This window comes from Phalacrocorax aristotelis, chromosome 10 (assembly GCF_949628215.1).
Source record: "Phalacrocorax aristotelis chromosome 10, bGulAri2.1, whole genome shotgun sequence".
NCBI lineage: Eukaryota > Metazoa > Chordata > Aves > Suliformes > Phalacrocoracidae > Phalacrocorax > Phalacrocorax aristotelis.
Window position 1 is genome coordinate 9,287,925 of NC_134285.1, and position 13,350 is coordinate 9,301,274.

At 43.4% G+C, this 13,350-nt stretch overlaps 1 protein-coding gene across 3 annotated transcripts in view; it reads right to left on the bottom strand.

The window, feature by feature from the left end:
• Positions 1–13,350, bottom strand: part of REXO5 (RNA exonuclease 5) — a 22,461-nt gene continuing 9,111 nt past the window's right edge. For all 3 annotated transcript variants that reach the window (XM_075105089.1, XM_075105088.1, XM_075105090.1), the window contains 10 exons: positions 12,786–12,888; positions 12,029–12,165; positions 11,610–11,718; positions 11,156–11,266; positions 10,897–11,034; positions 10,292–10,384; positions 9,539–9,758; positions 8,814–9,007; positions 8,079–8,188; positions 1–5,907 (listed from right to left, as the gene is read on the bottom strand). In XM_075105089.1, coding sequence (XP_074961190.1) covers positions 5,838–5,907; positions 8,079–8,188; positions 8,814–9,007; positions 9,539–9,758; positions 10,292–10,384; positions 10,897–11,034; positions 11,156–11,266; positions 11,610–11,718; positions 12,029–12,165; positions 12,786–12,888 — 1,285 coding nt within the window. In that variant the 3' untranslated portion in view covers positions 1–5,837. The remainder of the gene's footprint in view (positions 5,908–8,078; positions 8,189–8,813; positions 9,008–9,538; positions 9,759–10,291; positions 10,385–10,896; positions 11,035–11,155; positions 11,267–11,609; positions 11,719–12,028; positions 12,166–12,785; positions 12,889–13,350) is intronic.

Sequence of the window (13,350 nt, forward strand, 5' to 3'; positions counted from 1 at the left end):
AAGTAAGGATTTGAAAGATTCCACTCATAAAATATGACCGAGGAAATTAATTGAAATTGAATGCTGAATTGTGAGTTTACTTGCTGCTGGTGCTATTCTATAAGGAGAATTATAGCTTTTTTTAATACTGTGCAATTGTAATGAAAGAACCGCCGGAGTAATAAATGAAGGTGTGGCAGGTGGTGTAAAATCAGATAGCTGAAGCCTGTGGCAGTTCTGTCCGCCCCAGGGTGAGCGCTGGCTTCCCCAGACTGGCAGGGCAGATCTGCTCATGGATCAGCCTCTGATCCACCGTAGCTTTTCAGCCGAGTACATTTAAGAGCACAGAATGAGTTTGCCCTGCTCTGCTGAGGAGTGAGTGACTCGGGATTGGTTGCAAATAGATGCAGCCCCTCTTCCTGAAGGCAGGGTGGCTGTCAGGTAGGGGGCTCAGGGCGCTGGGGGCAGCAGCAGCTTTGCCTGTGTGATCTTTATTTCATTCCTTGCATGTCCATCAGAGCCCGAAGAACCCATGGATCCCAGGACAGGTACTAGCTTGTCACCTGTGGTTCACAGGCATGGCTATGCACTGACTAGTGACCTTAGTATTTTCATGACACTGTCAACATAAGTATCTTCCTTACAGTTCTAAGCCTTGTTTCCAAAAAAAAACCAAAAAAACAAAACAAAAACCAAACCAACCAAACAACCCAGCAAAATTAAAGAAACACCACATAATTAGAAGCCACCTCAGCTGTGATGTAATTGTTGGCTGAGGTTACATCATTCCCATTCATCAGAAAATTATAGTCATTGTGAGTTTCTGGGTCTTGCAGCCTTGTAATCTGCAGTGTGATCCTCGGTAAATTGGGCACCCAGTTCTTCCCTTGAGCCCGCTCTGCTCGAAACGTGTGCATGTGAATTTAGCTCTTGATATTAAAAAGGAAGATGCTTAACCTGAAACTCAAAATTTGTCAGGGTGGTGTTTCAATGTACAGCAAAACCTAATATTTTTTAAAAATAAGTAATGAAAGCTAAGTGTCTACTTAAATTTTGTAGTGTGCAAACAAAACCACCAGTGTTAAAATCTTCTCTCTGGACTATTGAAGATTGAATCTTTGGTTTTATATTGCCAACTGAAGTGAAATACATGAGATTGTAAGACAGAAGGCTGTAACTCCTTCACTATGAAGTACATAGGTATCTCTACCTCTTGTTCTTAGACTTGAATAGTTTAAGGTTACCATCCTTTGCTCCCAGGATTTTATGCCTGGATGAGTAATCTTTTTTTTTTATTTGACCCAAGTTAAGTATTATCTATTTGCTATACTTTTGGTATACTGCTTTTAATCTGCATGCAGCTGACACTTTGAAAGGGAGCCAAGTCAAGCTGCAAACAGAAGTGGCAGTCCCCCTGGGTGCTAGTTTTGGAGTGCAATAGAGTGACCAACTCGAGCTACATCGCATGTGGCTCAGGGGCTTTAATCATCACACATCCTCTTCCCTAGCTGGGATACCTGTACTGACAATGAATTGAAGACAGAGCAGCTGCTCCCTAAGAGGGGACCGTCAGCCTTTTCATTGGCCCTTGGAAAACTTGAGGAACCCGCCTGATGCAGTGCCATGCACGTATTTTTCTTTTGATGAAAAATACTGTGTTATGTTCCATTGGGCTGGACCTGTAACCCCTAGCAAAGATGGGAGCTGCAAAAGTGAGGGCTACACACATCTGTTTCCTCCCTGAGGCCAGAATCTTGCTCAGGGTAAAACCCTTACACTTGAGCAACACTGGAGAGCTCTCAAGTGTATTGGAGATGCCAGAGTGGCTTCAGTGCTCAGCTATATGCATTAACGCATTTAGGTGGTGTGCCTCTTTCATGCAACACAACTGTGTCCCTTGCTTTCCTCCCCCAAAGAAAATTGCAGCATAATTACTGTCGTGGCAGACCCCAGATAGATGCCATGCTGTAGCAACTGTTGCTACGAGATTCTTCTTCCAGGTTGAGGTTTTGGGGCGTGACCTCTTGCACTGTCTGTACAGGCACGTATTTCAAGAGAGCAGGGGGATGTGTGAGACAATAGGTAATAAAGGAGCATGAACATACTAGTCCTGCTAACAGCTTGCCTTAAATAACTGAAATTACAGCGGTTCCTTGCTACTACTGCAATCCTCAGTCTCTCTGTAGTTAGGTTTTAAAATCCAACAAGTTCTCGAGGTCATAAACTTTATTTTATTTTTAAAAAGCTTCAATCTTTGCGTAATTGCACTTTTCAGATAAGTCCTTTCTGGATAAAATGTAATTTCACACACAAACAGAAAAAACTATCCATCTCCAATGCTCTTGATGTAAAGATTTGGGCTCCCCCCCCACCCCGTGTAAGTTATATTTGGACTAAAGGTTGCCTACTGTTGAATCAACGTGTTTGTTTACTTGAATGTTGCCATTTTATGCAGTTACAACTTGCACTTCTCTGGGCCCATGAGAGGGGAGATCGTGTGACCAGAGGTGGCAAACCCGCACAGAGGATCAGTGGGGCTGAAGGCTGGCTGCTGTTTTTATACTCCCATATGTATTAAATGTTAGAGGACTTCACAGAATAGTGTTTAATATTTTGAAGTTGTGACTTTTTAAGTCACGCTAAACATAGTTACCTTAAAAATACGCTTGCTTTCTCATGTTTAAAAGAGCCTTTTAAAAAGGAGATGCTGGCAGGAGTGGTTGGAGGGCCTCGTGCTCTTAGTTGTTGAGTAACTTGAGTTCCAAGAGACATGGATGCAACTGGCTGGATTAGGTCCTGACCCAGCGCTACTGGGGTTTGCACTGGCTGGTCTTGAGGGTGTGAAGCAACTGCAAGTCCTTGACAGGCTGCATGGAGGAGAAGGGTCAGCCTGGGAGAGCTGGTTGACGCAGCTGGATTTCTTGGAGCACTTGCTTGTGGATCTCGGCCCCAATTTAGACTGAAGTCACCCTTTTTATGGAAGGAATGTGTTTTGATAGTGTTTGCTCCCGGAGAAGTAACTAATTCTAACTGAGGAGACAATGAGAGTACACCTTCTTGCGGCTTCCATTGAATAGCACGTGAGTACAACTAGCTGATCAAATCTCCCAGTTCCTCAGTAAACCAGCAAGGGTGGATAGGTTCGGATCTGCCGTTTTTCATGTTAGGAGTAGTTTTTGCCTTTTTGGACTTGCCCAAGAGATAACCACATACGATCCAGTTTTCTCGCTCTGGGAAACGATGAATGTATGGTGTGTTGTGGAGCAGACCCGTGCTTCCTCTTTCAGACAGCCGTATCAGAAGTGCTGTGTAAACGTAATGCTTGAAAATGGCTGGAGTAAATTCTGTTTCATGTAGGATCTTTTTCTAAAGGCATGTGGCCAAACTTGAAACCATGATCTACAGGAAAAGTGGGAGAAGTTCAAGATGACACATCTACTGAGTCCCATTTGGTTTGTAGTTTTACAATTACTTTTCTTATATCCAATTTTGCTCACTGTTGTCTGGAACAGAATGGAAACAGCATCTTCTAGAATGTGCAATCTAAGGCACAATGCAAATAGCCTGTAATAAGAAGGTTGTCTTTACTTGATAGCAATCCTGAGTGCAATGTTTTTGTCGTGTCCCTTTTGGAAGAAGAGCATTAAGTGCAGTCTGAGGTTTTTCTTTTAAGCAAAGCATTGGTTTGTCCATTACTGACTTCTTGTGGAATTTGTGCCAGATGTATATTAAATATTTTGGTGCTTTTTCTAATCCAAGCTGCCATTCATTTACCTGTGAGATTATTGTACTTCTGTATATTTAAATGACCAATCCCTTAAAGGACAAAAAAAGAAAATCCTTTAGTCACAATGTATCCTGACTACTGTAGCTTTGTAAATGTTCCAAAGCTTCGGGGTTTCCTGTATTCCAGTAAGGTCTGAGGGGAGGGAGGGGAACAGCTACAGAAATCGAATCCACTGGAAAGGGAACTTGCACGTTGTTCTGTGCATTACTGAACAAATGAGTAACATTTGTGGTGTTTACATAATGACACGTTGGTGTTCACTTTTCTGTGCTCAAGCTTTGTACAAAATGTCTTATTTAAAGCTGAAGTCCTTTTTACATTTTCAATTAAAAGGGGACAAATTAATTATTTTTTCATGCCTGTAAATAGGACTCTTGCTAGCTTTATTTGTCATCTCCAGAGTTCCTCAAGCAGGACTCCTGGATGGTTACAAAATCCTGCCTAGTCCGTGCAGGGAGATGACCACATCATTTTTAAGTGCATGTAATGAAAACTAAGTGGTTTCAGCTTTGCAATGCATCTACAACACGGAGATGCTGGATGTGAACAGTCTTAACAGGAGCGTATTCTTAGAGGGGTGAGTGCTGAGGCAAGGCTGCTGTTCAGCCCCGGGGCCAGCTCAGACCCTCCACTGAGCTGCCTGACCCTGCGGTCTCTGCTGGGCTGGGCTCAGCAGTGGGGACTGGCAGTGCTGGGCGAAGGGACTGACTCCCTTTCACTGACGTTGATGCTGATCCCAGTTTGCAATAGCTACAGCCAAAGGATGCCGGGCTCACTTAGAGTCCATAAAATACCTTTTTAAAAGAAAAAATCAGCTGCATTCATCTTGCTTAATAAAAGATTTTATTTCAGGAGTTTTGGAGGCTTTGAATTCAGGTATGAACAGCATTAACATGAGCATCTACTACCTGCTCACTAGTGCTGCCTCTGGGCTAGTGCTGTGTTCTGCCTTCCTCGCCCTTGCCTTTATTTTTGCTGGTTCCTCCGCGCAGCAGCTCCCAACTTCTACGCCATAAGATGCTCTTTGCTCAAGAGCCCAGCCAAATGAACTGGGGGTTGGAAGGTAGGAGGGTGTAAATATTCTATCAGCTGTATTTAATATTCTGGGAGAATAACTATTTCAACTTTATCTCAGCCTATTCTAATTCATGTAAAGGAATCCTTTGTCTCACGTTCAAACCTTGTAACAAACATTTAATTTTTCTTGTTTTTGGAGTGCTGAAGTATGTTAACCGGAGTTGCTCAAGCAGCCTTTATCTTATGTGGCAGTGGCTGCAGAGCACATCACCAAAGTTGTCAGGTTGCAAATCACCTCATCCTGCTGCTGGTAGCGTGCCGAGCCTTCCTGCAGCTCTGCGCTTCCAGCTCCCTGCTGAAAGTGGTGATGTCTGAAGGTCGCACAGATGTGTGCTTTCCTTAAAATGGCCCTTGCCCCTCCCACAGCCACACTGTAACTGCTTTTTTCTTCTTTGTTTTTGTGTGTGAGGGGTGTGTGGGGTGGTCAGGGAGGGAGGAGAAAGTGGCGATTGTCCAAGAAGTATGAATCACCAATCTCTCCTTTCCATGGACAAAGTACAGTACTTTCCCAGAAAGGAGGCAGCAACTCTCCTTCAGCGCTGGCACAGCACATTTCCAGAAATCCACAGTTCCTGAGAACAGCTGTTAACCGCTGCGCAGCTGCTGCAGGTACTGCATTAACTTGGCTTGCTGGTTTACAGCCTGCGATGTCTCAGTGAAGACAACCCAGCTGGTATGTCCATCTCTGACAATGCACAACTGAGCTACATCTTACAGGCCAATACTGACCGGCTTTTACGCCAATGCTCCCCCTGCTTGTCCCCGAAGCACTTGCGTAGCTTGCCTACTGCCAAGGAAAGCTGCCACAGCAAGAAGGGTTAATGGAAAAGGTTTTGTGCTTTTAGATGTTTTGAATAGCTTTTATTTTTAGACTTTGTGAAAGATACAGAGTGAAAGCCTATTGTTCTTATGGTAAGAGATTTTGACAAAGACATCAATATTTGAAGTAATTAAAAATATCTTAACAAAAGACTTTGCTTAAAAACTTGGCAGTTCAACAAGCACTCCTCCCTCCGTCATCTTTTATTCCCATCAGACCAAGGCCAGACTGTGATCCGTGCATGCTGCAATGTAAACAAGAGGTGTGTTATTTCTGCTCAGGGTAGCCTTCATGCACATAAGCTTGCTGGTCTAGTAGTGAGAAGCCTGCAGCCCTCAGAGTCAGCAGACTGAAAAAACTGTTGTGGGTTTGTTTGTTTTTTCCTTTTCCCCCACCAACAATTACTTGGCATTCTTTTTAATCAAGAAGCCTCCTCTGGACTGTCAGCCCTCTGGGAAACTAATACAGGAGCCTCACGTGGCAAGAAACCTCTTCCAAGCCTGGGATAGCGCTCCCTTCCAACCCACTCAGCAGCCTGAGATGTGAGCCCAGGATTTTTGGGCTTCTCTAGGCTCCTTGTGGATGCAAACTCCTGAATCCACCTGGTCTGCTAGTGGGATTCGTACACCTCAGTGATGCAAGACAACAGGCAAGCTTGTGCTAAGTGAGGCCAGTTTGAGACGGCCTTGAAAAGCAAATTGGGACCTGAGACCAATTAATCTGCTGCAGAAGACACATGGTGTGGATGGTAACGCCACAGCCATCCTCGCCTTAAACCTTTCCAGTGGGGCTGGCATGCTAGTAACTGAGGTGACACAGTGGGGTAGAAAAGAGGAAAATGCTCAGAAATTTAAAAACTGACTCAGTTATAGCCCAGAAGGCGGCAGCAGATGATCGAAGGACCACATGCACTGCTAAACTGCCCGCAGAGGTTAGCCCTCAGTTCAGGCCACCCCCCCATGGACGCTTTAATCTGAGGCAGTATTTGAGACTCAGCTTGTGCAAGAAACCATTTACACACAGCTACATGCAACCAGCACTTCGCTAACAAGGTAGGAATTGCTGCTGTCTCATTTTGTATGCTCCTGTTCGGGGGGGTGGTGGTGGTGTGTGGGAGGATGGGTAACCCAGCTTAATGAGCATTACTTAAGACAAGTGAGTAAAAAATTTTTTTTTAAATTATTTTTAGAAACTGAAAAATTAGGGCAGCTCATGCCAAGAACAGCCCTTGGCATGCAACCTTGCTGGAACTGTTTGTCGCTGGCATTAAGCCTAAATATACTCTTGGCTTGGGATGCATCTCCCTTCGAGGGACACTGTTTGGTGCAGAGGGTAACACAGCACCATGACTCTTCTCAAGCAGCTTTGCAAGTGAGAGGGGGGAACCTGGCCTGGCTGCCTAGCCAGGCAGAAGAGATGCTGCCGAGCAGCTCTGTCTCCCTGCTTCTATTTCACGGCATGTATTCTGTATCCACAAGGAAAGGTACCCCTTCAAAAGAAGGGAAAGCGAAGAAAAGCAAGGGTAGATGTGACCTTTATTTGACTGTCTGAACAGTGACACAGTGAGAGAACAGAAAGCCGGTTGTTGAAATACATATATACTCAGTAACTAGGGCCTTGCTTGGGAAAGATTTAACCTTTCTTGTTAATAATTAAGCAGTGAATGACTATGGCAGTTCAGCCCTGGGATCTTAAATACAGGAAGCCCACCCCATCTGGAAGCATCCCTGATATTAGTGCTGAAGCCCAACTCAACACTAGGACTTGCCCTTTCCTATGACAGCTTAAGGACTCAGTGAAAGTAGTGGGTTGGTGTGGTGTTTTTTTGTGTGGTTTTTTTTTTTTTTTAAACCCCCAGTTGCGTCCCTCACATAAGAATGAGGGCATGAGCCACCTCCTTGATCAGCTATGGCTGAAGCATGGACGTCGGGGTACTATGCAACAGCTGGTAGATGGTGCCTTGGCTGCAGCAGTTAGGTGGTGTTAAAAAAAACACAAACACACCCCACACCAAAATCAGCCCAAAAACTGGCTGCCGAGGAAACTCTGCTCAATTTTTTCATGGGCACGTAAAACTTACCTTGCTGTCAATAGGGATGAAGCTTCCAACAGGGGAAGTGAACTGAGAGTAACTGTATAATCAACATTGTGTACTTCAGCCTTGCTAATCCAGACCATCAGCTACAGAAGTGGTTTCAGCACTTGTGCTTGTTCTGGAGCAGGCATGGCCTATAGGCAGAAGCTACTGTTCAGGTTTTATTGGCGTAACATGAAAGCCAGCCTGAATAAGTACTACAGCTTCTTCTGGCCTTCTCTCAGGCTTTCACTTCCTTGTGCAGCGTTTAGTTTTTAATAGCCAAATATTTTTATCTATGTATTTTTCTTGGCTCTTTGCAAAAATAGGTGGCACGTTACCTGTTTGCTCCAGGAAAGAGAACAATGCACAGGGTGTTACTCTGCAGACATCTATAAAGCTTTTTGATATGCTGGTCTAACTTCTTCACCTTTTTCGTTAGATCCTGCTCCTGCATAACAGAATATAAGTATTAAAGTCCGTAATTCATCGGCAGATCTGTAGCAATCACACAAAATTGTATGTGGCAAGACTGACCCTCAAGCAGTGTCAGGGTGAGGACAGCAGTGATTCTGTTGCTGGCACTTGGCAGTGCAATGGCTCAGCTGCAGGGAGAACTACATGCCCTATTCAAATGGCACTACAGCTTCCTCCTGTAAAATGAGCTGCACCTAGAGCTGCTCTTTCATGTAGGGCTATACCACTAGTCATTTCTCCCTCTGACTCTCATACCACTCGCTACACCTGCACATCGCTCTGTCTGCTCTCAAGTGGTAAGCTTCAGTTCCTGTGTAGCATCACTCACTGCCCTGAGCAGCTCTGCTGGGTGGGTGTGGTTTGGGTTTTTTTTTTTAAGGTTATACAGTATCCTGCAAACATCCCATTATCACACATCATATTACCTCTCCAAACTGCCATGTGGGAACTGATCCTTGGCAGCCTCTCTGCTCCAGCACAAGGAGACCCTCTGTTACATACAGCTCTGCACCCAAGTCTGCTCAAAGTTATCACTCCTGGTTCCCAGGGTGGTACCTCCCCACTAACTGCAACAAACATCAGCATAGCCTTAAACTCACAGAGTCTGACAGTGGCCCCATTTTCTTATATGAGATGTCTCCTCCTTGCTTCCCATTGCTGTGATTCATTTGCCAGATCCATCTGCAGAGGTGACCTGAAGCAAGAGCGTGCCTACTTCTTAGTTTACTGCCCTTCATGGTCCATCCATTTATAACGTCAAGGGCATCCACAGCACTCTGTGATTTCTGGAATTCTGAAAAACAAAGAGAAGGGACACATGCTTTGGCAGTGATGGTCCTTGGCACCTGTGGGGCAGGGATAAAGGTGTGGGGCAGGAGGGAGATGAGAAACTGAAATCACTGCAGCAAGCAGATCCTCATCTTGCTACAGGTAAGTATCAGACTATAGAAATGCCAGTTAACTGCAACAGCACTCACACAGTTGTTCTAACCTTTTTAGTGGTCATTACCTGTCTGTGTGAAGCTGCGCAGCAGCCAGCCCCCATGCTGAGGTACTGGAGCCAATGAACTGTCCTGGAACTTCTCTAAGTAAAGATCATCTTTTTTTTTTTTTTTTTTGAGGCAGGTTTTGTTTTGGTTTTTTCCTTTTAAATATTTAACTGTAAACTGCTCTTCCAAACAACACATGCTGTCACTGAGTATTTAAAATACCATCACTTTGAGCATACATGAGTTTCAGTAGCTTTTGCTGTGTCTATGCAAAGTCCCAAGGGCTGCTGAATGTGCTTGAAGGAAATATGCAGGCTCTATGTGAAGCTACTTACTGAGGAAACAGCAGTTCCTGTGCTTTCCACTCTGGAGATCCTTCGGCAGGAACAGTGTTTCCAGGTCTTTCAACTGGCTGAATTCTTCTTGCAAGTCTGTCTCTGTTAATGACTTCTTTAGACCAGCCACATAAATCACAGCTTCATTTTCTACATCCAGTTCTAGTTCCCTTATCAAAACATCACAGTCCAGCATTGCTGCAGCAACAGGTCTCTGGACCTGGGGTGGGTTCAGCAGGAACAAACACACCACATCAGCCCAAGCAGTTCTGTGTTCTGAGCTTCTATTTTAAGCTATTTTCTCCCATTACCAAAAGTTGACAAGCTATTTTCCTCTCCACTGAAAAAAAAATATGACTAATGAAGGCTAAATTAGTCATAAAAAAGGAAGAGAGAGATCACGTTTGTGATGCAGAAACACTATAACAACACTATAACACTATTAAGACCGCCATAGTTTGTATATGGAATTTTAAGACACTGTTACTTGGCTCTTCCTTTTAAAGATGCGGTTGGAGGTCAGAATGCTTTCTAATCCCGCCCTTCTGCTGACAGGCAGAAAGGAAAAAAGTGGGCTATAACCATTTACTTTCTGCCAGTGGCCTTAAATTGTCCAGGGACAGGGAGATGGTAACAGCACAACCAGCCAGCATTTGCCCAGACACTATGCTGGGAGTAGATGTTAAACGAGGTATATTGGATGCTGTTCCTGTCCTCAGCATAACGTAGGCTTTTGCTATTTGCATTGTTTACCTTAATGTAGGATCCTGCTACCTCAGCTCCATTTAGGCTTTCTACAGCAAGCTGGGCAGCTTCCAGCACTTCATATTGGATGCGGACGTATGGCTTGAAACAGAATAGTAAGATACTTCAGGCTTATCACTAAGACACATGAGCCCTCCCTTTTAAAAGTCAGGTCTCAATAAAGTTGTGTTTTCTTTTAAAAAATAGAATATAAAAAGGTTTGGGGGTAATATATTTAACACTCCATATACTGCAGCTGTTAAAAACAACCTTCAATTAAGTCGGCAGTTAATAATGACCTTTTTTTGGCATTAAAGGCCTTAGCCTATCAGTCCTCTCAAGAGGGACAAAAAAAATCACCTCAGTTTCTCCAGTGCTCAAAGTCCTCTGGCTTGAACAGTACAGTTACACCACATGAGCTGTGTTTGTTCTTGTCATTGTGTGGAGCAGCTTTTAGATACCATGAATTGTTGTAGCTGATGACTAAACCACCAGAAAAAAAGAAGCCCAACCAGAATAATTGGTATTTCAGTGGTCCTAATCCATATCTTTCCAAGAGATTACTTGGGCCTTCCATCCCTGTCAGCAAACTTAATGCTTTGAGTGCTCCTCACCTGGTATGTTTCAGTTACCACTGTAAGAGACTGGATTGGGCCACACCTCCCAAATTCTTTTTTCACAGACTTCAGGCAAAAGCTTTCTTCAAAAGGACCTGCGTAAATTGTCAGCATGTCAGTCAGCTTGCTTCTCACCTGTAGGAACACGGATTAGAGAAGGAACTTCACAAAGCAAAGGCGCTAACTACTTGGTGCCCACAGATTAACATCTCTTTCCAGGCTCAGCAATGAAGACTACTCTCAAAAAAAATAGTACCTTTTCACAAAGCCCAGCAAGGAGATGAGATGCAATGTACTCTGGACCCAAACTGAACTGAATGATACTGAATGTGGACAGGGGAACATCTTCTAAGGCTCTCTGAAGAATCTGGAGGGAAAAGAGTGTACAAGGCACAAAGAGGTACAAGACAATTCTACTGAAAAGATCAGAAGCAAAGCTATTGAACTTAATTCCTGACTTTAATTTTCATTATTGTCCAAGGAAACCCTCAGGCAGAAATTCTTCTTTAATGAGTCATGAGAGGATGCAGAGGATCAAAGCTTATTTCCAAAATGTTAAAATGGATTTAGCTAACCTGGTATTAACACTACTGTTAACAGTACTGTCAGTCAGCTTTTTAAAATAGGACTTATCTACCCACCCCCAGAACAAGAAGAACTTTGAACTACTTTGATGCTTGCTTAGACCAACCCACTCTAAGTCCATTCACCTGTTTGTTTGAAGTGCTTGGGTTACTCTGACATGAGCCAGAAGAGTCTAGTTCCTGTCTGCCCAAAAGGAGGGGTTTTTGGCCAGTCACCTGCAAGCAGTCTAAAAAACTAGCAGAGAGAGGAAAGCTGTGATTCACAGTACTTACTGAATTAAAAAGCTTTCAAGAAGTGCCTGTCAGAGAAAAATGATACCGTTCATTAAAGAAATCTGAAAGAATATTCTTGTCCTCAACATCAAAAGAAGCCTAGAAAATGCTTTGTGAAATTTAAGATACCACTTCTGAAAGTTTTTCAGTGCTATGCTACAATTATTTGTGTCTCTTTAAAGATCCTGGTTGCTTCTGAAAAACATAGCGCACTTTGATTTTACTGAGGATTCAACTGAAGGAAAAATGTGCATATTTGAGAGTCTTATTACCATGTTTGGGGTAAATGTAGAGGCTCATTCAACTGTTTCTGGACCCTACATCCTTGTGGCTGTAATGCAGCTTTGTTCTGTGAGACCTCAGCCAGTTTTTCAGTTGTCAGAAGCTTCTCCAAGTTTAGTTCTGCTACCTTGGGGAAGGAAAACATTAGTCGTTGGCTTTCATCTCAGCTAATTGTAGCTAACCAAAAAGCATGTGCTTTCTCTATGAGTCACCTAGGCATATGCCACAGCAGTGAAGAACACAGGCATGGATTTCTTGCCTTATTATTTTCTGTTGTCATTTTCAAGCATCCAGTGCTCACAGCATCAACTAGCACTCATTTCCAAAAAAGTTCTCTCAGAAATCAACGACACAAGCAAGAGACTCATAAAACCAGCTGAATCACTACCACAACAACAAGGTCTCTCCCTTCTTTCATCTGGAAAAATGACAGGCATTCCTATAGGCTGAAAGTGGATCAATCCTTTACTCAATGCCCCTCTTTCAAGATCAGCAGCAATGCTGATTCACTGCAGTGTTTGAGTACTGAAACACTGGTAATGCTCCAGATTATTAAGATACCTGGCTATATGCTCAAAGTAACAAGCTGTCAAAATTGAGTCCTCTATCACTGCTCCATTTTCTCTTTTAAATCAACAAGAGGATAGGCAGGAATGTTTTGGGTGCATTTTGTTGCAGTTTTTTCCTTCATAAGCACAACTTACACATTCTGCAATTAGGACAGAAATCTTAATTAGATATAACTACCTTTGCTGGTCCTTGCTCAATAAAAAATTGAGCCAATTCCAATGCAGCTCTAGCATCTTCTGCAGGATCATGCCCAAGCTTCTGTTCACACTGAATCTCCTTCCTAGGGCATCAAAATTAGATGTACAGACAGGTTAGCTGTTTTTCCACACTGAACAACATCCTGTCTTTTCTAAACTGGTTCCTTTTCATGAAAAATAGCTTCCCCCCCTCCAAAAAGGATTTCAGTTCTGTGCAGCAGCATTCTTGTGAAATATTCCCCAAAGTTACTGCAAGAAATATTTTTGCAATGTTGAGCAAAACACTGTTTTACCAGGTTTGCCAGAAGCAGTACTAATACTTGGTACACTGATGCATGACTTTTAATTTTACTTCCTCCCTGACCAATGACCAAACTCTCAGTTTCCACACAGACAGGGAGGCAACTACCAATTCAGTGAAGTTTGGCGCTGCAGAATGTTAATATTCACTATATGAATGGTGAGAACTGTATCGCTATGGCATACTATCCAGTGGTAGCTAGTGCACTGAGGAATACGATTTAAGTCAGTAAACTATACTTGCA